The 26,352-nt window shown below is 41.1% G+C and overlaps 1 protein-coding gene across 1 annotated transcript in view; it reads left to right on the top strand.

Annotated features, from left to right (window-relative positions):
* ADAMTSL3 (ADAMTS like 3) overlaps positions 1-25,820 on the top strand; it is a 169,199-nt gene extending 143,379 nt beyond the window's left edge. The window contains exons 21-30 of the mRNA XM_059481814.1: positions 1,420-2,491; positions 4,522-4,649; positions 5,034-5,162; positions 15,124-15,306; positions 17,321-17,440; positions 18,084-18,296; positions 20,331-20,514; positions 22,905-23,109; positions 23,970-24,076; positions 24,632-25,820. Coding sequence (XP_059337797.1) covers positions 1,420-2,491; positions 4,522-4,649; positions 5,034-5,162; positions 15,124-15,306; positions 17,321-17,440; positions 18,084-18,296; positions 20,331-20,514; positions 22,905-23,109; positions 23,970-24,076; positions 24,632-24,854 — 2,564 coding nt within the window. The 3' untranslated portion in view covers positions 24,855-25,820. The remainder of the gene's footprint in view (positions 1-1,419; positions 2,492-4,521; positions 4,650-5,033; positions 5,163-15,123; positions 15,307-17,320; positions 17,441-18,083; positions 18,297-20,330; positions 20,515-22,904; positions 23,110-23,969; positions 24,077-24,631) is intronic.
* Positions 25,821-26,352: the final 532 nt, after the last annotated feature.

Here is a 26,352-nt window from a genome sequence, read left to right as displayed (position 1 = left end):
TCTTCACCCAGGCAGCTCCCCAGAAACCTTCCAGCACAGCTCCCTAGAAACCTTCCCATGACAGTGATCACAGGGCTCCTTGGATTGGCGAAGAGACGAAGATCCGACTCCACGTTTCAGAAGGCTTGATTTATTATTTTATTATATATATTACATTAAAACTATACTAAAGAATAGAAGAAAAGGTTCTGATCAGGAGGCTACCTAAGAATAGAATAGGAAAGAATGAATAACAAAAGCTTCTGTCTTGGACAGAGAGTCCGAGCCAGCTGACTGTGACTGGCCATTCATTACAAACAAACTAACATGAGCCAATCACAGATGCACCTGTTGCATTCCACAGCAACACATAATCATTGTTTTCATTCCACAGCAACACATAATCATTTTGTTCATGAGGCCTCTCAGCTTCTCAGGAGGAAAAATCCTAAGGAAAGGATTTTCATAAAAGTTGTCTATGACACCTTCCGGTATCTTCATCCAGGGAGCTCCCTAGAAACCTTCCAGCATCTTCATCCAGGCAGCTTCCTGGAAACCTTCCAGCATCCAGGTGCCTGCAGTTCAGTGCAGGAGGATTTTCATACTACCCTGTGTTTCTATACCCAGCCTGCACAAAGCTTTATGCGGTTATTGCCTGCTTTTGTAATTCATCTGATCACTCTATTCAGCCTTTCAATATTCTGCCTTATTTCTCTCTTTCCTCACTTCCCTCCCTGCTTTCTTGGCACAATACTGTCAGCAACTCATCTTTCAACCCTAATGAATTACCCTCAGCATGTGATTACAGGGTGGCTTTGCCTGTTGCATGTGCTGTGTCTTCACTGACTGTTTCTTTCACCTCCTGCACTGCTATCAGTTTGGCTTGACTCAGGCAACCAGCACAGCCAGCCAACATTTTAAATAAGAGTCAAGGGGAGCCTTACATTTTGGATAGATTTTGTTTTATTTAGGTCATTCCGCACTCAACAGTGCTCAAATGTGGGGAAAGTGATAATGTGTTCACATTTTTTTAATTCCATTTTTTCATTTCCATCATGCCTAGCCTTTCTGAGGCAGCAGTAGGAAATATAACTGGAATATGAACATATACATGGAGTAATATATAGTATGTGTACATATCCTTTCATATATGTGTTCACTATCTACATCCTTCACATAGGTAGGTATATGTTGCCTGGATCCTTTTATTGTTAGGAGATCTGGGGAAGAAGCAATAGAATTCTTGGCCAAAGCAAGGGAATGTTATGGTTTCATGTTGTTCATATTTTTGCATTTTTGTGACTCAGATAAAATCTCTGTGTGTTGCAGTCTGACTTGAACAAAGTCAAGGAAAACTCTTTCAAGCATTCTGTGAAAAGCAGATTTTGTAAGCATGACTGCCAATGACTAGATGCTTTTCAACACATTGTTTTCTTGCAGAGATCAAGCCCAAGCTTCCAGCAAAGTTTTCTGCCCATGGACCTCAGATTGTCAGCATTCACCGGGTTTATATTCAGACACGGCCGGAGAAGCGCATTAATTTTACCATCGGAAGCCGAGCCTACCTACTCCCAAAAACCTCTGTGGTCATTAAGTGCCCCGTGAGAAGGTTCCAGAAGTCCCTTATCCGCTGGGAGAAGGATGGACAGCGCTTAGAAAACTCCAAGAGGCTTGGCATCACCAAGTCAGGCTCGCTGAAAATCCATTCCCTGGAGGCTGCGGATATCGGCGTGTACCGGTGCATCGCGGGCTCTGTGCACGAGACCTTTGTGCTCAAACTCATCGGGACTGACAACAGGCTCATCGAGCCCCCAGCCCCCCAAAAGCAGCCCAGCCACCCAGATCACAAGGAGGCCAACAGCCTCGGGGCCAAATGGCACAAGATGAGCAAAATGTGGCAGATGTGGAGCAAGAAGAACGAGCTCTACATGGGTGACAGGCAAGTCAATGATCAGCCCTTCCTGAGGAACCTCGGGAGCTTTGGGAGCAATTCAGCAGAGGCGTTCAGCTCTCGGGAGTTCAGGAACAAGCGCCTGGAGGCTGCAGTTCTGCAGGGTGCCTACAGCATGGACACGGCTCAGTTCGAGGAGCTCATGAGGAACATGAGCCAGCTCGTTGAAACTGGAGAAGTCAGCGATGACCTGGCGTCCCAGCTCATCTTCCAGTTGATTGCTGAATTATCCAGGCATCCACAACCAGCTGCTGAAAAATGGAAGGGGGCCCAGGATGAGAAAGTTCCCTCGAAACTCCCAAGCAAATCGCCAAACGAATCTGAACGTTTCAGCACAAAAGCGGTCGATAAGTTAATGTTTGACCAGAAGGTTCCAGTTATTATGAGGCAAAGGGAAATTCCTCAAGTTTCCTTCAACAAAACAGTAACTGTACGAATTGGAAATACTGTTTTTCTGACCAAGAATACTCATGCTGTCAATCTACTGTGTGAAACAGCTGGTATGAGTGAAGTGAAATATACTTGGACAAAAGATGGCGAGACATTAAAAGCCTCTGCAAAGTAAGTAAATAGCTTCTCTTTTACTTTTGAATGACTTACTTTCCACTGTCGATGGAAAAAATCCACCCTGCTGTGCAATATTAGAACATACTGTTGTGAAAATGAGATAAGCATGGCCACTGGGCCTGCCGTCTTTCTAGTTAAGTAATTTATTTTTATTCTTTCAAGTGTCTGTCATGTTGTTTGGCTTTACTGACATCCAAGTGTTTGGCCATTTCCAGGATACTACATAGGATGATTTACTATTTTTATAAGGTGAAGTGTTTTGGATGTCCTGGCTGTATTTTTTGATCTGCTTTAATAATTTCAGCTGTGTCAGAAAAAGAGCAGATTTACCCTCAAATTAGGGAGGCTGTTGGATTTGTTCAGATACTAAATGCAGTAGGAACACATTAAAAACATCTGCCATGGTATAGATGAAAAGAAGTTTTAGCTCTTACTTATTTTAAGAAGGGAAAATATTAATGGTACCCACACTATTCTTTAACACACTATTTAGGTATTACTGGAGCTGCATAACTTCAATTGAAAAAGAAAAATATGAGCTTTTATGGATGTTTTTCAATACTTTAAGATATTTCTGTTGAGGACAGTGAAATTCAGACTAATAAAGAACCTGTATTACCATCACATTTGAGATTGACAAATGAGTACAGCAAGCTGTTACAATCAGATATTTACTCAAGCCTGAGCAAATACTTCTACTTCAGTGCTGATAAATTAGAAGCTCACCTGGTAATATTAACATTAACTTTGTGTGTGAGCCTCTTGGAATTATAGCTAGCTCTTGAGTAACGAAAAAACTGGTTCAGAAATGATAAAGACGCTTTTGGATATTTCTCAACATATTTAACTGATTAAATGCACTGCCAAGAAAAATATACTTCTGCAGAGCTATCAATTAAAGCAAAGACACCCAAACTAAGCCATTTTAAAAATTGAAAATGTTTTTGGAATCATGTGGCTCCCACCAGTTAATAAACACCAGTTATGTTTATTTTGTGAAATGTGCATCATTTTCCATTCATTTGTAGCAAGTGATACTTCAATTTTTGTGGACATGATGATGTCTTGTTTATTCACGAGTATGTTTGCTTCCTAATTTCAGCCCAGATTGATATTCTTGCTCTTAAGACATATATTAAGCAAAGTAGGTTTACTTCCTAATTTTTTCCTAGTAAGGTTTCTTATACACAAATCTACATATATGTGTGTGGACCCAAAAGTGATGTTAATAGCATTGCATCTGAAAGAGTGTGAGGAGGTAAATGGTCAGGTTTGTAAAGGGATGAACTTGAGCCATCATGAGGTGGCTTGTTTTGTTGAGATACAGGTATTTTTAATATTATTTTTTGTTAATCTATTATGTAAATCTACTCAGTGTGGGAAAACACCAGCTGCAGGTTTTTGAGATGTGCTGAGTGTATGGCAAGTCATGTAACATAGTGCTGAGAAACGTAACAGAGGAGAAAAGTTGTTATTTTCAGCCTCTTCCCCAGGCTGTGATCCTCTCAGAGGACAAGCAAAGTACTCAAGACACCTGTGAGGTTTTGGTGGAAGACTTTACCTTCAATGGTGACATTTTTAAAAAGCCCCAACAACCCCAACCCCATTGTGATTTGAAAGTCAGATCAGGCCTTAGATTTGTGAATTCCCCAATCCTGCTGAAAACCAAGCCTGGTCCGGAGAGATCGATTTCTTGCCAAGCCTAATACTTTTAATTGTGGTATTCTGATTTATTCACACTTTTGTGCCCAGGGGATCCTGGTTTGTGGTAGTAAACTCACTGCCCTTCCAAGGGCTGCAAGTAGGACACAGCCCTGTAGTAGGAGAAGGAGATGTGCACAATCCTCCCTGTGTGTATCCCTGAGCGCTTCTGGAGAGGAGGCAGAGCTGGGGCTGTCTGTGCTGTTCTGGCTCTGCAAACTCCTAAAAAGGAGCTTTGCTGCTCTATCTGTAACTCTTGCAAGGGCATTCAGCTGGGTTTGCACCAGGGTTGTAACCCTTGTATTTCCTTGGTTATTGTGCAGGGTGGTCCTGGACACCCCTGGAAGAGTGCAGATTCGGAATCCTACTCAAAAGGAGCTTGGTACCTATGGATGCCTGGTGGTTAATGACTCTGGTTTTGACATGGAAACATCACTGCTGTTGCGTGCAGGTAAAACAGTGGCATTCCAAAAAACAGTGGCATTCCAGGCTTTTACACACACACACAAACACACACACATATATATATTTATATATACATAGACATATGTGTGTGTATAAATATATGCATATAAACACCCATGCTCACTGCAATGTGAAATAGTTTCTTTTACTGGCAATCCATGAAAGTCTGCCTGATTTAATAGGCAGCAATAAGATGGGCTTGTTGTTCTAAAACCACAGCAGGTGTGAACTCAGTCCGACTGTATCTGTCCCACCTGTCTTTTCTGGCTGCTGCTTTGCAGACTGAATTCTGTTCCAAACATGATGACTTTAAATAAAAGATTTATGTTTAGAAGTTACATAAAGCTTTACTATCCCTTTCATTTCAAAGAGGTGCCTGTCATCTTGTCCTCTGTGTTAAATATGACGAATCTGGAAGCCAGCAGTTTCTCAGCAGTTGTTGGAGGTACAATCGTGGCAAGAATTGGAGCAAATATTTTGATTCAATGTCCAGTGAAAGGTAAGTGAGAACTGCAGTGATGTTGCTTGTAATGTTGGAATCAGAAATTTACCTTAAATAAATTACCAGTGAAGGCTGAAAGTCAGTGATCATTAATGTTTTTTTATTAGGCATGTCACCCACAGCAGTCCTATTTATTTTCTGCCTGTCACTTCAATTTACGTACACATTTGTAAGTTCAGGGTTTCCCTAAAATGGGCTTTCTTTCCAAGAAATGATCTAGGGCTTCGCTAGAGAGCTTAAAGCCCACCAGGGTGAGAGGCTGTCTTGCTGCAGTGGTGAGCATGGCCAGCTGACTTGCTCATCAAAGAACTTTCCTTACCCCTGTTGGAGATGCACATCTGTCTAGACTATTGTTAAAACTGAAAATGAAATCTCCAGCCGTAGCCTAATAGAACTTTAAACCTGCTGGTGAAGTGAACTCACCTTTTAGAGCCATCAGTCTGCAGCTGCAGTGAGGAAACAAAGGACAGTGCGGAGCTATGAGAGAATACAGATATTTTCTAGCTCAACATCTGTGGAGGAAGAATAATATCAATCAGAATTAACATGCATTAAGCAGCTCACTGCTGCATTTTACTTTCTAACCCTTTGCTGGAAAGGTACCTATTTTCTTTTTAATCTTACCATTTCTATCTGTGAGGTTTGAAGTGTAATATTTCAGTCACAGCAGCAATATTCTGTCAAACATTTAACAAGCTGAGCTCAGCTGTTTGTGAAGATGATGTGTGAAAGTGCAAATAACCACGAAGGTTGCAAGGGAGTGCAAAGAACGAGCTCAGAGCAGCCAGTGTGTGCTGCTCACATTTATGTGTTGGGAAATGCATATCAGAGGGTGTTGATACTGAACCAGGGTAGTGATAGAAATATATATATGCAAATAGCTCTGCATACAATAGTGGCGCCAGGCTGACATGTATTAGGACATGTGGCTCTGCTATTCACTGTTGTACCAAGGCTAATTCTTTGATGAAGTAATATTTTCCAACTATAGTTTGGCAACTCCTTGTATAACTGACCTACATCTCAAATTCAGCAGAGAGTTCATGTCACACTGTTAATATTAATATTGTTAGGATGGGTAAGCAGTTAGCAATTTAAATATAAATTAATATTTTCACATGGGACTGTAGATTTCCAAATGCTTTAGAATTGTATATATTGGTGAGCCAAACTTTAGTTATGCTGAGACACCAGTGTTGACTTAAAAAATGATTTATCTAATTGCTTTATTTCCTGTCACTGCCAAGGAAGTAAGTATTACTGTTTGTGAATAAAATAGAGCTTGCATCTCTTAAAATGTCACTAAGTCTGGAAGCAGAAAAACTTTTGCAGTGATGTAAGCAGAGTTTTCCTGTTCTTCTTTCCTTAATGGAAAGCAATAAACCACTGACTTCAGAAGATTTAATTTAATAGCACCTTAGGCTGGTACGTTTGTCTGATGGGTGGGACCCAAAAATGTGGCCATTTGCAGTGTAGGAGGATGAGAACTTCACTGTGAATGCTGATAAAAGATGACAGGAATGATCAGACCTGCAAAAGTAATGATGAGAGAGCCCTTCTTGTAGAGTCAGGCTGGATCTGCAGCACCTCTTCCTCGCTGCCCTTCCTCCTGACTGCTCTGCAGAGGATGGGTTTGCCCTGGGAGTTTCACTGAGTGAAACATCACTGGATGAGCCTTTGTGCTCTCCATGTTCTGCCAGGAGTTTATTCAGGATCCTTCCACACAGACATTACTCATGCAGATTTCTCACTGGTGTCACATCTGGTCTGGGGACTCCTGCTAGCCCCAAGAACAGTTCTTCACAAGAAGAAACCATCTAATGAATAAAGTGTCTGTGTGTGTGAAGAATATCAGTGCCATGTCAGTAGCAGAATTATTGCTTTTACATTTCTTGGCTCAGTGACCTCTGAGGGTTTTTTCTGTAGAATGAATAACCTAAAGGACCTTTTTAGAGTTGTTCAATCCATAGTTTCTTCTGCAAACAAATTGACCTATTGAAGATGTAAACTAATATTTTGTGCAGCATTGGCCTTTTGGGTACAAGTTTGTTTTCAAATTTGGCTCTTATATCCTTTTGAAAGTCTTTCTCACTCCAAAAATCATATTGAGATTGAAAAAAGCCCTTTGAATTTCTGAAGACCAATGTGCCCTAGTGAACAGACAAGCATCAAAGAGCAGAATAAGAAAAGTTAGCTGAACTGTAAAAACTGATGGTTTCTCTTTTTAGTTTATACAAGACTATTTTTCCAGTAATTATAATAAACTCCCTTTTATAGCTCCCACGCGAGCATACGTTAGGAGATATTCATACGTTCTGGGTAGATTCATATTCCATTCTTACAGCCAAGAGCTTTTCAATCAACACACATGGTATAAGTATCAATACTGATTGCTCCAAATTGCTCTTGGATAACATTTATTGTATTTTCAGAAAAAAACCGTCTTGTGATTATTGCTAAAATAAACCAAAACTGTCAGACTCCATTTATTGTAAAAACTTTGAAAGTTCTGAGTTGAAGTAGAATAGAGGGAAGAGTGGAAACGTGAATAAAATGTGCGTTGTGTGCCACTTGCTGGTGAGAGCAGGGAAGTGACACACACCGAGCTGAGGTTGTTTACACTTCTCCTTGCAGCTCTGAAATATCTTGGCACGCAGGCCTTGAAAAGTAGAATCTGCACCTTCATCCAATTTCTGCATTCCTACGAATACATTTTGGCTCTCTAATAATAACATACTGATAAAAAATTGTGAGAAACACACAAACCCTGTTGTATCTTTTTGCACAGGATTTTCACAAAGGTGGACCAAGTATTTGCTGTCAGTGTTGGAACTTGAAATGGGTCCAGAAAAATCAAGATTTTGATTTTTCCATCTGTTGCTTCATTTACCCACACTATTCCAAATGTAACTGTGATGCTGTTCTTTGTCTTCTATGCTTAACCCCTTTAGAAGGTGTCAGTGAAGAAATATAGAACTTTAATACAGAGGATTTTGGCTCTTCATTTCTTTTAGGATTTTTTTTTTATGTTCTAAAGGATATTAATAATAGATTTCAAAAGTTTAAAGGAATGTGTGCTGATTTATTTTATGAGGAAGGAGTGGCAGTATTTATAATTAGTATAATAGAAGGGCAAGAACGAATAACATTAAAGGGAGACAAGTGCATGTGGCAGTCAGAGAAGGGTCTGTGCAGGGATGGTTCTCAGCTCCATGGAACACCAGCATGCCTGCTGGGTGCTGTCCAAACCAAAACTAATGGCAGAGGAATGGATGAAATAATAGAAAATATAAATGGGCCATTCTTTAAAACTGTGGTGAATCCTGTTTGCAACTTGCTGACCTCATCTCAAAAACGACACAGTAGAGCTGGAAGAGGTAGAGAGAAGAGCAGTAGCGGAAACAGGCATGAGCTAAAGGCTACTTCTGGAGGGTATTTTGAGGAAGGGTTGTTCAATAAGTGACATGATTTTTGTGCTCTGCCTACACATCCCCAGGTGCCCGTTGTTGGGGAGAAAATGCAGAGCTAAGTGGACTTCTGGTCTAACTAAGGATAGCAATTCTTGTATAGTGCTTTGATTTCTGATAAAATCATATTTTTGAAGTCCGTGTGTATGTATCTACTTTATGATTATAAACATCTGATGATCAAGTGTGATCCCTGGTGATGCAGCACTGTTATTCAGTGAAGTGAAAGTGTAATTATATAATTACTCCAGCTGGGTAAATCAGTCTGTGCTAACAGTGCTGGATTGTGGAAGTGCCCTGATGCACACCGAGTCTTTGTTGGGGGCTCACTGCACAATTCACTCTAGCAGTCATTAGCTGCTAAATAATAGTTGCCTTATTTTAAATGCCTGATTTTGAAAAATATTAGCCTTAAACTTCTCCAGCTGGAAAAAAGATTAAGTTCTCTTTGACAGCCAGAGAGCTAAACAGAACCTGACAGAGGTTCAGGAGTGGGGTGGGAAGGGGTCTTGCTTTGGGAACCTGTCTGAGGAGGTCGCCAGATGTTGGTAAGAATACCTAAATCCTGCCAGATGCTGCTGCCACATAGGAAGAGGGGCTGCTGCAAGGCTGGTGGGAAGCAGGAGAGGCTTTGAAAGCTTTCCAGAGAAGGGGTAGAGTCAGAGGGCAGGCTGGGGGTAAGTAACACTGAGTGCCAAAATGCCCCATGCTGGTGTGTTCCTGGTGAAGCTGGCAAGGTTCATACAGGTGATTTCAGTAGCAGCAGGTTTAGGCTCTTTAGGGTTCACTGGAAGTTGATTGCCCAAGCACAACTCAGATGAATATAAAGGCAGTTTGAGAATTCTGCTGGAGGAAATACGAAGGTGTAGCAGTGGGTGCAATTGCTGTGTAGGTTATGCTCAGTGCACTGGAGGTGTTAGGGGGTATAGAGTAAATAAAAATCATGATTCATTGTGTGGGTATATCTGACCCAGAATTGATTCCTCTGAAAGGCAGACATGCAAATTTAGCCACTGAAATAAGGCAAAGTTCTAGTGAAGTGCAGCAAAATGTGCTTTGTGCCAGCACAGTTCTGCCTTGCTCTTGAATGGGAAACTCAGAATACTTTATGAGATCCTACGTAGCTGGGGGAGAAATTTCTGAAGACATATCCAGTGTTTTAGAGCAGGTAGTTAGTAGGCCAAGGTTTTTATGGTGTGTAATATTTCACAGGGCTTTCAAGGTTGGAGGAAATTTGTTTTTGAACACTGAATATTTTAAGGGCACCCTATAGTGCAGATTCCTTTTTTTTCTCTTTTTTTAAACACGTGTTTTGCAGTCCCATCCGGAGCTAGAGTTTTTTTCCATAACATTTGCTGTCCCAGGGCCACTCATGGTGGAAAATGACTTTTTTCATGGAACATTGAGTATTGTAGACCTGCTCCAGTGCTAGTGGAAAATAACCTGTGTTTGAGGTCAGAAAAATAGATTAAACTAATTTTAAAGTTTTATAGCCACTTAGGTCTATAGAAGGACTTTTAAAGAGGATTTAGATCCGTTGTAAGAGTAAGATTTGCATTTTCAAGGTTTTTTTGAAAACTAAGAAGGCCTGAGTTCAGGAATGCATCTTTGTTCATGAAGGACAATTACAGCCATCCTGAATTTTAAGTATGTGTTTAATTGCATTCCCTGATAGGGATGGATTTAGTCTCATGCCTAAGTGATTTCCTGACTTGGAGCTGTAGGATATAATTGTTGGATTGTGCTGCTCTCTGGATCCAGTGATAGATCTCCCATTTGAACCCCTGGGATCTTTACTGCACTCGGGGATTCTGAGTCTTTGGGCTCATCCTCAGCTGCATCCGCATGGAGATGGGGTAGGAAGGACACAAAGGTGGCTGCAGGCCATCTCTTGCCTCTTCCTCCTTCCCCTTTTCCTACTCTCTGTGGATCAAACCAGGAATTAGTCAGTTTGTGACTGTTCTTGCTGCATTTCTGTAATGAACAAATGCTCCAGAAGACAGCATGGGAGTTATTTTAGTTTATTTAACGTCCCTGCGTAAATCAATCTTTAAGTAAGCAAGAGTCAAGCATCTGCAGTAAAATTCAACCTTGTGCACAGGACAAAATCCTCCATGAATTCCTACAAATATGTCCCAAAGCTTAGGAGTAATTTCAGCTCCTTTAGGGGAAGGAAGAAATAAAAAACAACAACTTGGTTTTGGCTTATTTTTGCTTAGTTTCATTTCTCCTCGAAAGAGAAAACTGCTTAAAACTCGTAGGTTTTTATTTACATGAGTTCTAAAGGATAAAACAGAGGTTTTAGGCCTTAACTACTTGCCTAGGAAAAACAATTGAACTTTTTTTTGGTTGTGATGGTATGCTTGAACTTGGTCCTGCAGTTTCTGAGTAGGAAAATTGGTGCTTTTCACACCAGAGCCTGGAGAAGCCTTGTCACAAGAGGAATGTGGGAATTGTGTACTTTGCCTGCTATTTCCCAGGAGCTCCTAGCTCAGTGTGCAGAGCTGCATGCCAGTAGGGAAGGGAAATCTTATCTCAGGAGCAGTAAATATGGAATCTGGTTTCTAAAGAAGCAGCACTGAAAATCTGCACAATGGAAGGTTTTGCACCTGAAATGTGCTAAAGCTGACTGCATGCTGGGGTTGTGATGGGTTATGAGATGGAGTTTTATGCAAGGTATTCCTAAGCAAAAAACTAAATGCACACCTAAAGCTAGTTTTCCTAAGTGTCCTCTAAGAGTAGGAGTTTCTCCTGATAGGAATTCCAGAAATGAAAATATAAACAAGAACTCTGTCTCTCATGAGACATACAGCAGAAAAGGATTTTTCACTGGCCAGAGGAACATACAGATAAAGTGAAGCTTTCCAGAAGAGCTTGAAATGCTTGTACTGCTTAGCCCAAGAATGTGAAGGAGCTGGACTGTAGGGATGTCTTTTTCTCCAGCTTTGTTTCTTTAATCTGCTTCTAGGGTGTCTATTAGGCAATATCAGCCTTTTTTTCTGAGTGATTTCTCTACTGTGTCTCTCTGGATGCATTTTATCACAGTTTTGGATTGCCCTGAAAGGCAAGGTTAGAAGCCCTGGTTAGATTTCTGGCAAAAAAATCTCACCTGTGTCCTGGCTGCAGAGTCCTCCTCTCTTCTCCTCTCTTCATGCTCTATTCCAGTCTATAATAGGTCCCTGAATTCTCTAAAGCAATCTTTTTTTCTTCCCCTTAGCTTAGGATTCAGTCTGAGCATTTGCCTTAATTCTGTTAATGGCAACCTAACCAAAAGCCAGTGAAGAGGTCAGAGAAGGAGCTTGATTACAAATACCAGTTGCTCTTAAGCACACAGTCCAATATTTCCCAGTCTCACTCTCAGACAGTGAATTGGTTTCCATGCAATGCAGAGGTGGGGAAAGAAATGGAACCATGAAATGCAAAATCTTGAAGGGTCCTCAAAATGCTTGTGAAGAGGCCAGCTCAGAGGGGCTCAGCACACAGTTCACATAACAATAATTAACTCCTAGATAAAAATCTTACTCCTTGATAGTTTGGGCTGAAATACAGTGCAGGGGTGTTGTGATTATTCCCACTGCTGCTTTGAGCTCAAACATCTCCCCTCAATGGGAGCACCCTGAAGGTGTCCATGTAACATCACCTGCTGGAGAGCAGCAGAGTGCACAGCATTGCTGGTGCTTTTAGTGTGATCTGTTTAACTCCTTGTTTTCCATGGGTTCGCCCTCACACACATTCTATTTAACACTTGTGTTCCATGGGTTCCCCATCCCCCCCATTCTGTTTAACTGCTTGTTTTCCATGGGTTTCCCCTCATACACATTCTGTTTAACTGCTTGTTTTCCATGGATTCCCCCTCACACACATTCTGTTTAACCGCTTGTTTTCCATGGGTTCCCCCTCCCACCCATTCTATTTAACACTTGTTTTCCATGGATTCCCCCCTTCCCACACTGTCTATCTCTCAGTGCCAGCCCCCCAGGATGGCCTGGGTGGATTCCTGGTGCATGACAGCCGGGCTGGCTGCTGGCCTCTGGTGCAGGGCTCTGTCTGCACTTCTCCTCAGACCTACAATTTATGTTTGTGCGCTCACATTATTCACTTGAGTAATGGCCCGATTTACTTGTGTGTGTGGTATTACTCACTTGTTTTCCCCAAAGAGAAACAAATACAGCTCTTTGGAGAAAGAAAGAGGAATCATTTGCTATAACTTGAGTTTAAGGTGTGTGACAGATACCCAGTTTTGAAGTTAAAATGAGTGGCAAAGCTATTCTGCAGATGTCTTCTGCACACTGAACTCCAGTTCACATTTTTAAAGGCTCTACATGTCTCTGAATGAGGCACACGTAGAAGATTAGAGACATGGCGATTTTTCTGGGACAGCTCTAGGATATAAAGCATTTGGAAGAAAAATATTTGACTTCAGTTAAATGCTGGGAATGAGCTACACTCCTGAATGCTGTCATGAGAGCAGAGGGAGGACTATCATGAGGTGATATTGCACTGATGTTTGATAGAGGCTCAGGTTAAAAGTTTAAATTTGAACCATTCCAAACGTTTTTGTGTTTTGTGGAATTTGCCTTTAAACCTTTTTACTCCAGCCCCATCTCAGCTGTGCTGCTTCTGGCTTCTTTTTGGCTCTGATTGGCCTGCTGGGCCTTGGTGCCAGTGAGGGTAGTCTGGCTGCAAACCTCTAGGTCTGAGAGTAAAACAGCTCAGATCCTCACACCACCTCCTCAGCCCATCTGCAGAGTGAGTATATATGCCTGAATGGCTGTGGAAATAACACTGTAAAGGAAAAATGTCTGAGAATTATACACTTTAGCCAGAAATCTGGGTAAAATGGAAAAAAGACCCTTAAACCAAGACCTCATCCTAATTCCAGATGGATTTTTCAAAGTGGCATAAAGCTTCTTCTAGAAACTTGAAAAACAACTTGGTTTTCGGACCGCCATGCACTCTGCAGATCTTGTTTTAATCAGCTTTATTCAGTAAAACACAGTTCTACATGAGCTTAAAAGCATGGAACAGCTGCTAAATTGTCTAGAATAAAATCTGTGATTACCCAGAGTGTTTCTCTCCACTGCCTTTCTAGACAAAATGGCGGGGGGAGCTTTTTCCTTCAGTGAAATAGCAGGTTCCAAAAAATATGTCTGGTTCCTATTACAGCAAAGGAAAAACTTGAGGTGTGCATTGGAAGTGCTAAGCCAGTGATTGAAATGTTAAAGTTGTTCCTAAAGGCCATTCCACATCATGAAGACATCATCTGTAAAGTAATACTGCACAATGATCTGTGAGGAGAGGAGCCTGAATTAGCATTCAGGATGGCTGCAGCTTCCAAACGTCCCACATTGGGGTCAGCTCCTGCAGCAGAACCTAGCTGAGGGGCCTTCAGTGAGCACTGACCAATTTATTTAGTGAAAAAAGGGTTCAGGTGAGAGGTTTTTTTTCCATGTGTGACTTGTCCCATCCCCACACTTTTGTGCATGTCTGTGGCTGCTCAGTGTGCCACGTGTGCCAATTTACCCAGTGGCTTCCCCAGGGTTTTGGAACTTGGAAAGAGCATTTCTGCTGCAGCAGCTCAACCAGAGCACATCAATGAGGTGTCTGATTTGCCAACTTGCAAAATCTCTTTCTAAAGGCAAGTGTTTGAGGAAAATAAAACAGTCTTCCCACTGGTAGCGTGCCAGTGGAAAAATAATTTCATTAAAAATAAGCATTCAGAGTAATTTATTGATTAAAATTGAAAATGACAAGTTATCTGCAAGAGCTGAGGCTCTCAGAGTTCAAGCGCTGTAGCAGCAATGATGGTAGACCTTCAGCTTCTGTACCACTGTAACTGAGATTGCTTAACAAGAGAACCCTTCTTTTCATTATTAATGAAATTAATACTCTTTCTGTTCCTTCACCCTCTGTCATTACAAGCTGTTCAGATCACATCTGCAACTTGGAGAAGTTGTCACAGCTATTTTGGCATAAATTTGCCACGTGTATTTTCTAATATTTTTTTTTTCTTCAAAAGGAATACTGTTACTCCATTTTTTTTTTTTTCTATTTTTTGATAAAAATTTTAATCTTCTTTCCTCCCTTCTGTCCTTTCTTCCCTGTGGGAGGCAGGCTGAATGAGAAGGTACTGTGCAGATCTTTCCATCAGCTGGTCCTGGCTGGGTTTAGTGTGTTGCATCTTTGAGTGAGGTGTGTGAGCACATTGCTTTTGTAAGACTGGTAGCAGAATTTGCAGAATCTAACCTTTGAGCTTTATTTTTAGTGGGGTGCTGAATTATTAATAGGGCTCAGAACGGAGATGTTTTCTTGTGAGTGTGAAAACTGCTTGTTTTACTGCAATGTTGTAGTAGTTTACTGCAAACTTATGTTTTCCCATTCTGTGAAATGATGAAGGAGCTCAGGATTCTGACTGCTGTGGTAGCAGTTAGCAGTTCAGACTTCATGGCTTATCTCTCACAATAAGTGTTTTCATTCTTTTCATTTTAAAGGTGTTCCCAAACCAAATGTAACATGGCTGAAGAAGAGGGATGTTTTACAAATCAATTCTTCCTTGGTTTTGAATGGCTCTTTATTTCTGAGCAATGTCTCCTCCCGAGATGCAGGAACATACACCTGCAGAGCAACCAATGCTCTTGGAAAAGCTGAGGCTGCATCTGTTCTCCACATAACTGGTAAGTGCTAAGTGAGAATTCCTTACTGATAACAAAAGTCAGCCAATTTATAATCAAAGTTCGACCATAAAATAGTTGGGGGCATATTTAACACTTTATTGGAAATTTGAGCTTTTTGATTTCATCCGATTCCCTTGGATGTGTTCTGTATTTTGTGTTCCCTGCAATGTGGATCTGGGTACAGATGGTTTGACTTGTGACTTTAAGGTTGCTCCATCTTCTTGCTTCCAGGTGACAAATAATCAGCCCTAAAACCACCTGACCCATTAGGAACTAAATCCACTGTTGCGTTACAGTGAGCCCAGTGCTTCTAACTAGAGACACGGGGCAGGCTTGAGTGTTCAGAAAATCTTCAGGGAAACACAGGAAAATGAAAGCTAAGGCTGGTTTGCGGGTTTGGTGTTCATTTTTTTTTTTTTAATTATAGAGGCTAATAAAATGTAGGGGAAATGAAAAGAAAAATATCTGGTTATGAGCCCCGAACTCTCAGAATAGAAAATGTAAAGAAAAAACTCCATTTAGATAGCTCTATTGTAAGCAGGTTAATAATATAGTTCTGTATAATGCAACCATGCCTTGCAGACCCCTGCAGTCATTGGATCCTTTGGCTCTAGAGAGGAGCTCTCCCACCCCTTTGCTGTGCAGAGTGCAGCTCAGCTCCCCGTGACCAGTCCTGCCACACAGATCCTTTCTTGGGCACACACCCAGGGCAGGCTGTGGATGTTTGGGGCTGTTGGCAGAAGAGGATGCTCTAGAGACAGAATAAGAGTCTCTGTGTGAGGATGAGTGCAGACTGAAGCTGCCTTCCTGCTTTCAGTTTGCCTGTAGTACATCAAAACTTCGGATGTTCCAGAGAGTAATATCATTATAATGACGTGACTGGAGTATTGCTCACAAGAGTCTAAATTTTGTTTCAATTCCTGGTCCTGTGACATTAGTTCAAATAAATCTGGGGTGGATAGGAGAGGGCCAAATTCTGCAAGTTTTTGGCTGTTCAAGGCTGCAGTGAAATGGGAGGACTTTTGCTGTCAGGACTTAGAGATTGCAGGGGCTCAGTGTTGTGTGAAACATGCCATCAGGTTTTTGGCTTGGCTACAGGGCTTGCTTGCCTGATCAGGGCCAGTCCGGCAGTAGCACAAAGTCTGTGCAGCCTTTCCAATAAAAGTCCCTAAGGGATGACAAGGCAACCAGTCCTTTGCCTGTGGAGCTGGCCTCAGCGTGGTTTTGTGGAGACTTTTTTTGCCCTGGTGTTTACAGACAGGCAGGAGGCTTTGCGCAGAAATCACACACTGAGGAAAAATGTCGAACCAATGTAAAATGACACGGAGAATTTAGAATATAGCAAAAGATTTAAACCCTTCTGGAAGGAGAGACATAGATGTTATGTACGTTCATTAAAACAGAAATGTTGACTAAGTGGTAAGAACTGTGTGTTACTGACAGATTGCCCACGTTTTTGGCAGTTATTCTTCCAGCATATGAGGAAAAGGAGGAGTTGCTATAGTGATGGGCATTTGACTCTGCATTCATCTTGCTATCTCCATGCATAATGAGATTTTAAAAGATGTTCTTTTCTGTATTATAACATTTTGTTATAATTCTACCTAATGGAACAGAGGAATTGGCCAGATTCCACTGAGAGAATTATTTTTCTTACAATTTTTGCGTGCAGTGAAATAATAAATAATGTTGTCATGATCAACAGGAAATACATCCTGTAAGTCTTGTTTTTATACTCTTACAGGCTTGTTTTTCTAACAAATTCAGTAAATGTATTGATTTATTGAATTATTCAGAAACTTGCACAAACATAAATAATTTCTGTTTCCCTGTACACATGTAGTTTATTAGACTGATAATTTAACTGCATAAATGAAGTTGATCCTAAAGAATTCCAAACTGCTGTTAACTTTCTGCTTCATGTCTACCATGCTGGATATTTGGATATGAAATGTTTTTTTGGCATCATGATTTAATTCTTGCTCAGAAGAGATCTTCATGCACTGTGTTACAGAACAAAGACTTGCAGAGAATAACACTCAGTTATTGAAGGGAAGCAGAAGGAAGCGTGTCCTGATGGCATCTGGGATTGGTACAAATGTCACTGTGGCACCTGGTGATCCACTGAGGATAGGTGTGTTGTCTTTTCTGCTTTTTCATTAATATTATTTATTTTATTAAAATAGAGGGGCCCCCATGGAAAAAAGTGAGTGCAATTGTGAGTTGAATAACCCTGACACTAAAGCCATGCAATTGATCTTTGAGCTTTATTTGAAAAAATGGAAGTGATTCAGCTGGGCTCTGTTTGTGGTTTTTTTTCCTTTATAAATGAATGCCTTTGTTTCCATCCCTGCCTGTGCCCTGTGGAGTGAAAATGCAGCAATTTCTTTTAATGCGTTTATGACTCCTTTCCCAAACAGATAGAAGGTCTTTAATTGCAGACCTATTTGCATACTGTAGTGTCTGGGATGAAATCTTTGTTCCATTTAAATCACTGCTTACCCCCTTTCACTTTGTTCCTATAGAAGTTAAGTTTATAAGAACTTACTGAAAGGGGAATGATGGAGAAGTGTGGTAAGTACACATCAGCTTACAGAGCTGATGGCCCCTCAAGGGCCAGTCAGGATTTTGGGCCCTAGCTTGGACTTTAGTGCATTTATGCGTGTTCTTGTTTTTATTTAGAATGTCCTTTATGCAGAGTCACACACTTGTACATACTTGTTTACAAACATTTCAATGTGCTGAGAAAAGCCTGCTAAAATGCTGTTGATTTTTAGGTTGCCCAGTGCTGCCCAGTCACAGGAATACAGTCCAGTGGCTCTTTGGAGACATCCCAGTTGAGGAAGTTCAGACCTTGGAATACAGAACCCTGGTTGGGGGTCGTATCCTAGAGGTGAACACCAACTCTGGTCAATTTGCTGGACAATTCCAATGTCGGACCTCAGCTAGTGCAAAACCAATGTCAGTTTGGGTAAATGTCAAGAAGGAAGGTTTGTTGACAATTATATGACAAATTCTTGAATTTTAAAATGTCTTCTTTTACTCTGTAAAGACTTTCCTGATAACTAACCTTCTTTTCTCTGTTGAAAGAAATTCAGCAATACTTTGCTTAACGTATGGTCTTATTTAAGTCAGTAGGCAATGCCATACTCAGAGTTGGATATGGTAATTAATGTGTATCCAAATATCCTGTGGGGGTTCTTTCTGCTTGCCTGTGTATCTGAGAAGCTGAGAGAAAGTGTCTTTGCTGAAACAGTTTTAAATCAGACAGGTTTTATCAACTTCCCCTTCAACAAACTTCTCCATGGTAGCCCACCAAACTGAAGCAAAACTGACTTAAAGGTCAACTTTGGAAGTATCTTCATTATAATAAAAAGAATTTTAATGTAATTGTCATATTCCAGGATCATCACAATTAATATGGTACTGATCTTACAGCAGACACCCTTAATCACATCAGTATACTAGAGCACACTGCACATTCACAGATTTCCATGTGAAATTCTCAAGAGTGTCATGTAGGATTCCCCAGCATAATCTGCTGTAAGCTTTTCTATGTTTTATCTCTCCATGTATCAGTTTGATTTGGCTTATGATTGATCTGCAAGGGACTCAAACAGTTCCCTGGGCTCTCTATGAGGATGTTTTGGTGACTGTTCAAGAGTGAGGAGGGCTCTGGGGTGCCTGATGTTATAAAATAAGTTACATTTGCAAAGCAATCTTACTGAGATGTATCTACAATTAAAACATTTACTTTAAAAAATCAAATGCAAATCAGAAAACACCCTAATAGAACTTTTCCAAAACTAGGTCCAGCCCTATATCTAATCTAGATCTCATTACAGTAGGAATTTCTCCCAGTTATTGAACTGTCCACCTGCATTCTTCAGCTGGATTGCCTTTTGGTTGCCCAATCCCCTCTCCATACATGAAGCAGCTTGGGCAGTATTTTGGGGTGATTCCATTTTCTAGTTCTGAGCTTTAACTGTGATTGACACTTAAGTAAATGTTTCATCACTGCCATACCCATGCATTTGTGAGGCTGTAAAACCCCCTTGGTGGTTTTTGCACAGTAGGCATTTTGAGGGCACTTCTGAGCAGTGTCATCCTAGTTAAACAAACAATACAGTCTCTCCATCATAGCTGCAGTCAGTAAATTTAACTATTTCTACTTTGAAAAAGGCCCTTTTGTATTATTTTAAGAAATCCAGAAGTAATAAGGAAACATTGAAAAACAATAAGTTAAAGAATTCATTATGTGCTGCAAGAGTGAGTCTGTGGACACAGCTGGTAGCTATCAATTATTCTTGGTTATTATAGAAAAACCTGACTCCTTCTGTGATCACATAAAAATCTGTCAACATTGCATAGTACTTCATCTTTTACCAAGTGTCAAAAAAAATTGTGGAGGAAGGGGTAAGTGTGGAATTTTGACTAAATATAAAGGTAGTAATTGTTAGAGGTGATCGGTTTTTAATATAAAACGCTCTTTAGAACAAATTCCTTTTTCATCTTGCCAGATGCCTCAGTGGCAAATTATTTTTATATTAAATACTTCTCTGTAGTTTAGTACAGGATTTTCTTAAATCCTAAAATTATGTGAGGTGTCTGGAGTAAGATGAGTTTTGTTCAGGACAAACTTGCTGTGGAACAGCAGGAAACCTAGAGAGTCTGATTTACAATTTCCTCTTTTTAATGTTCATTGTATAAAAATGTTATGAAAGTTTTAAAGGAAGCTCATCAGTTCCTACTGTGAGCCAGGCTCTGCCCTTCATGTGCTGATCTCATTTGCCTTCTAGAGGGCTTCATGCTCGTAGGTGAGGGCTGACCTGGAGGGGAAGCTGAGCAGAACTAAATTCTACTTTGGCCCATGGTCCCTTTTCACAGTGCTGAAATATTTGCTTTTCTACAGAGGATGTGGTGTCTATCCAGCCTACAGAGCGTGCTGCCAAATCAATCAAAGTGTGACACACAGTTCTAATGTACAGTGCCTCTCTCACACTGCTTCCAATTGTATTTCTTAGGTTTCACCTGGGAATATGCTGAGTGGAGTCTCTGCTCTGCCACCTGTGGGCATTCAGGAACCCGCTCCAGGAGCCTGCAGTGCTTGAACACAGAGAAACAGAGAGTAAATGAGTCCCAATGCAGAGAGCTGCAAAAGCCAGGGATTGTTTACCAGCCCTGCAACAGAGAAAACTGCCCTCCCAGGTAAACTCCCTTCTGCTCTATTTCCATCAGCTCTTTGTGTATGAAAATGCACTCACCACCTCCTGAAATTGTTTCTGTGTTTGTGCTCTGAGTGTGGAATGTGGGGTTTACTTCAGCATGAACCTTAAAGCAGGAGAGATGTGGAAATGGATCACAAGCAAGCAGGGAAATGCTTGATTCAGCTGAATAAATAAGAGCTGAGTGTGTCTCCATGCTGCTGCAGCATGTCTTGCTGCTACCACACCTCAAAAGCTGAGCTGGAGATCTCTCTGAGACATTGGGATGTGCAGTTTTGTGGAATTTTTGCCTGCCCAGAGGGAAAACTTGTTGTGTTTAGGGTGGCCAGGGTAACTCTGTGTTTACCTGTTCTGCTTGGTGCCAGCAGAGCTCTCAGCAAGATGTTTTCTGAGGAATGCCTCATTTCTCTCTATTGCCCTCACCACAGTGCTCCTTGACTGTCCTTCCCTGCCAGTTTTCTCACTGGATCAGCTGGGGATCATGGGGCTGAAAATATTCATGTCACAGACAAGTGTATCACAACATCTGATTCCAAAGGCCAAAACCATCCTCTAGACTATCTGAGTTGCACTGAGCATTCCAGCTCAACGGGGTGCTTCTCCAGATTTTCAACAGGAAACCCCACAGGATCCTCAAAATAAGTGCTTTTTGTTGCTTTAAAGAATTGGCCATTATCATCAGCAAAACTCTAAACACACTTTAGAGTTGTTCCTCACTGGAAATTGTTGGCAGGGAAGTGTTAAGACCTTAGCTGACATTGTGAGAGTGCATCTTGCCAGTATGTTCTGAATTCTGTTCTAAATGCAGAAAACCTAGCCACAGATATGTATCAGGAGAAGTTGTTTATGTTTCATTATTAGCAGCCAAAAAACAGATTATCTTAAATTGTGATACTGAACTCCAGCCAGCCCAGAGAAAGCTAACATTTTGCCAGTAGAAAAATACTGAAATCAAACTAATAGTTTGAAACACAGCTTCAGTTGCAGATTTCTCTCTGAAGCTCCAGCATTTGGAGCAGATGACAGGAGGGTGCAAGAGGTCCTGGGGCTCCTCTGAGCAAGGTCATGCCTTGCAGTGGATTGCAGGGCATGACTAAATAATCTGATTATCACTGGCCTTGGAGTATTCACAACATAAACAAACTGGTTCTTTCATAGAGCTAGAGAGAATGGGAACTGAATTGTCTTTTTATATGCTTAGATTTGTTCTGCTTTTAATTTGCCTTTATGTAATCACCAATGGAAGGCAATTGTGTGTATACTAACATAATTAACTCTGCCTCCAGCCATACTTGTATGCTGAAATATTAATTGGTTTTCTTTTATGGAATATTCCATGCTTTCTATACAAGAAGAGCATCCCAGATGCCTGGAAAATAGCCCTGTGTGTGTTTCTTGGTGCCTTTAGCCTCTCTCCTTCCCTGTGATTGCTGACTTGGGAGGGAAATGCAAAATGTCCTTTCCATTTTCCCACTTACTGATTTCTGCACAATCTTCTCATCTCAAGGCAGCTGTTTAGAAAGCATCCATAGAATTATAAAGCCTTTAGATGTTTAGATGTATGATGTTAATTACTCAAAGAGTTTTGCATGTGTTTGGTCACTTCTCTCTGTCACAGTGGAGAGCTAGAGTTAAGCAAATATAAGGCCTTGAGTGTCTACTTAACTTGTGCTTTGCTGTGCATGCACTGCACCAAATGTTTGCAAAAGTGCTTGAGCTTTAAAAGGGAGAAAAAGACAAGGGTGCAGACTGTAAAAGATTAATCTTCCTTGAATGCTGTTTGAGTGTAGGAGAATGAAATAATTGCTGAAGAAAATAGAATTTTTTTTCCTGCTATCACTGCTGTGGTAGACATAAAGTCCATTTTATATTTCTAGATTTATGCAAAGAGCGAGTCAATTTGATTGTATTACCACCTGCTGCCTCCCCAGTATTGTTCCTAGCTGCCAAGACTGACTAAATATTATCAACTTCTAATCAATAAATAACATGTTCTGCTTGATTCATTGTCTGGTGAGATCTCAGTGTAATAAATTCAGATGAGTTATGGCAGCTGTCACTTTAGTGCCAACTAAATTGTTACCATCCATTTTATAAGTAATGGAAAATACACTCTCCTTCCTCCTGGCATGTCATATCCAGTAGGGTCTCTAGGGCTCACCTGGTAACAGATTCTGGTAGCAAACATTGTTTGTAGCAAATATGCTGTCATGAGTTAACCACATTAAGAAGACCTTGCTCAAGTGAAGCTGATTCTAATCATTCTCACATCTAAAACTTGCAAGGACAGGTTCTTTTGCATTTTCTTTGCAAACATTGCTACCAGCAGGGCAGCAATAATTGCTGTAAATGTGCATTCTGTGCATGCTGCAGGTGGGTAGCTGGGCCCTGGTCCGAGTGCTCTGCATCCTGTGGCTCTGGATTTCGGCACCGACAGCTCTCCTGTCACCAGGCCATGGCCAATGGCAGCGTCCTGGCCCTGCTGCCAGGGGCCTGCCCAGCCAGGGACCAGCCTGCAGCCAGGACACCCTGCCCAGGGCGGCCCTGTCCCCCAGGGCCACCACAGGCCACCACACAGGTAAGTGACAGCGTTTGTCTGCAGCCTCCTTGTTTTATGGAACTGGGACAGTGCCGTCGTCTGATGAACTGACTGAACATCTGTCCTCTTGTGCCCCAACATCTGTCCTCTTGCACAAGGCCCAAACTCTGTGGCTATAATTATCTTTCAGACCAGAAAATTAGAAATCTTGGTTTTTCATTTTATGTTCTCTGAGCAATTTTTTTGTTGATGGCATGACCTGACACCAGAGTATTAGCTGCAGTGTATTTATAAGCTAAACCATTAAGATGTATTCCATTTTCCAAGCTAGCTTATTGCTTTTATTGCAGTCATATTAGTACACAGTGTGCCTAGCTGTAATTGTGAAGTCCCCAAAAAAGATGTATGAATGTCCTTCAACAGCACGTTGAAATTGTTCAACTCACAGAATTCACAGAAGTCTGTTTTCCTACATTTTCTGTTTCTTCCTTCATGCAGCAAACTTGTGTTCATCTTGATAAGATTTGTATTTACTGTTCAATGTGCAAAGTAATGAATTAGAATTGCTGTTGCTGCATTCCCAATACAGGTTTTAGCAAGGCAAGTTTGTAATGGGCAGAGCTACAGAAAGGATTCTGTAGCAGTAGGGATGTGGCATGATGAGAGAAGACAATGGATTTAGCTGTAGCAGCAGGCAGGAAAGTCTTGGCAAAATTACACAGAGAGAACCAAAAATGTGCAGGCCTTATCCAAACTGAGCTGTGACAGGGCTGAAGAAGGCAAGATGCAAAAAGTCATGGCTGGGCTGTGCAGCTGGGTAACTCCAGGAGGATAATTCTGTTGTTACTAACTCTGCTGTTTCTTTTTCCCTGCCCTCACCCTTTTCTCTCCATTGGCAGTGCTCTGGCCACTGTGCAGGCCGCCCTGCAGGCTCACAGCACCGTGGGTTTAAATGCCAGCTCCAGAATGGATCCTCAGTGCCAAACTCTTGTGATGAAAGAAAGAGGTAAACAGTGGGGAGATGTTACGAGTTAGATTCTTTAGATGGTCAAATTGAAGGTACAGGATTGTCACTGCAGGACAAGCAGGCAATTTCTTCTGTGTTAAGCAAAGTTAAGGAGGTAGAGAGTCATCCCTTTGTGGATACTGGATGAATTCAGAAATCCAGGAGGGGTTATGCCTGAAGAACACACAGCATCCATTATGGAGTGTTCAAGGGTCAGTTAAGTTTCCTTAAATATAAACTACCTTTTCTATTCCACAGTTAAGAGACTGGTTTAAAGAAACTCATGTTTTCTCATGAGTGAGAAGGTGTGATGAGTGAGCACAAAATTAAATAAAGGGACTACAACTTAAATATAAGAAAAAATGGAACAGGTTACCCAGAAAGTGATGGCATCTCCATCTTTGGAGATATTCCAAGCACAGAGACAATCTTGACATCCTGGTCTAGTTGGCTCTGCTGTGAGCAGGGGTGTGGGGGCTGCTCAGTTCTGCTGTTGTGTGAATAGGGGTTTAGCACAAAAGCAAATATTTCAGTGCCATTTATTCCCCTGCACAGCCCTCCTGCCAGAAGGAACTGTTCTTCAGAGGGGTGTGATGTGTACTGGCGGCCAGGCCCCTGGAGGCCCTGCAGTGTGGGCTGTGGGACTGGCTTCCAGTCCAGACCAGTGTCCTGCGTGCACAGGCAGAGCAACAAACCTGTGGCTGAGCACTTCTGCAGAGGGAGGAAGAGACCAGCGACCTGGCAACACTGCAGTGTCACATCCTGTGGCAGTATGTAAAAGTTTATTTAAATATGAGCATAGTAATAGTTTGTAGCAGTTACATTAGAAAATGACTCACAGTTGTACACTATTGATTCTACAAGCATTTGATTGTACATCAAAGGTAAAACTATCCTCTCCAAGGAGCACTTCGTAATCCTGGGATTTCTTTTCTCTAAGTAGGCCAGTTTGATATTAAAGCCTGAAAAGCACTTTTAGAAACAGGATATTTAGGAAGTTTTTTGCAAGCTTCCCTACATGACTGTGCCAGTGGTGACTCAGAAGTCTCTGAGCAAGCTGTTAATGCCTCCAAGATGGGGTTGTGTTCTGAAACAGACAATGAGCAAATGAGTGCAGTGAGATCACACCTCTTACTTGTGACCTTGCTTAGCTTTGAATCCACTGCTGCCAGAAATGCACCCTAAAAAAATTACAAATCTAGCAGGAATCCATCAGTTGTTTACAATTACAATGGCAAGCTCTGCTATTTCTCTTTTGCTTGTTATAAAGCCTTGTAATGTTTAAATATATTTTTCAGAAGGCGAATGCAAGGATACAACTCACTACTGTACATTTGTAAAGCAACTAAAGTTATGCTTGATAGACACCTACAAACAAAGATGTTGTCAGTCATGCCAAGAAATGTAAGTCCTCTATGGCAAGCTCATGATGCTGCAGTAAAGAGATGAGAAGAAATGTTCATTAAACTAACCTGCCTGAAGTATATTCTTGTAAATGAGACATTAGTTGTAACACTTAAATGGCAATGTGGGCCTAGTGAAAACACAGCATTGTGGATCGATGTGCTGGATAAGGTGTTGTTTCTGGGAGCCTTCATTTTTCATTCTTTGCAATGGAACTTCTAATGTTTTAAACACATATGGACTAGCAAGATAATATTGTGGCATGTCATCTGTAAAATTTTGCCGGCTATCATTTATAATTTTGTCTGTGAAAAAAAAAATTACCTAAAAGCAACAAATACTGTCCTTAACTTATGAGGAAGAGTCACAAAAATACTTCAAGAACTTTTGGAAATGCAGCAACTGTTGATTCTCAGGATTTTGGTCTGGGGGTTTTTTTTTCATCATATTTAACACCATTTTTAAATTTACAGAAGCTGTGGCTTGTAGCTGTAAAATTTTGGCAGCAGCTTCATTTTCATAAACAGCTTGAGCTTAAGGGTTGATCTCACAGGATGTGCTTTACGGATACTTGCTCTCAGATGGATACACAGAAGTACATTGAATTTTTCCTGCTTGTATTTCTGTGTATGCAGAAACTATAAATCCTAATACAATTTTCAAAGCAGCAATGGATCTCTTTTGAATAAATGAAGTGTCATTTTTAATTGTTTCTATTCTAATTCCAGTCTCTGAAGTACAATCAAAGTTCTGGCATGGTTATACTTTTGTACTGATATTAAATGAGACAGAAGCTTCCTTGTCAGAGCTGTGAACAAACACTTGTGAGCACTGTTCTCTTGCACATCAAGTCAAATGAGGAGCCAGTAACT

This window comes from Ammospiza nelsoni, chromosome 14, assembly GCF_027579445.1.
Source record: "Ammospiza nelsoni isolate bAmmNel1 chromosome 14, bAmmNel1.pri, whole genome shotgun sequence".
NCBI lineage: Eukaryota > Metazoa > Chordata > Aves > Passeriformes > Passerellidae > Ammospiza > Ammospiza nelsoni.
The sequence above is the reverse complement of the archived record's forward strand: the minus strand, read 5'-3'. Positions and strand labels throughout refer to the sequence as shown.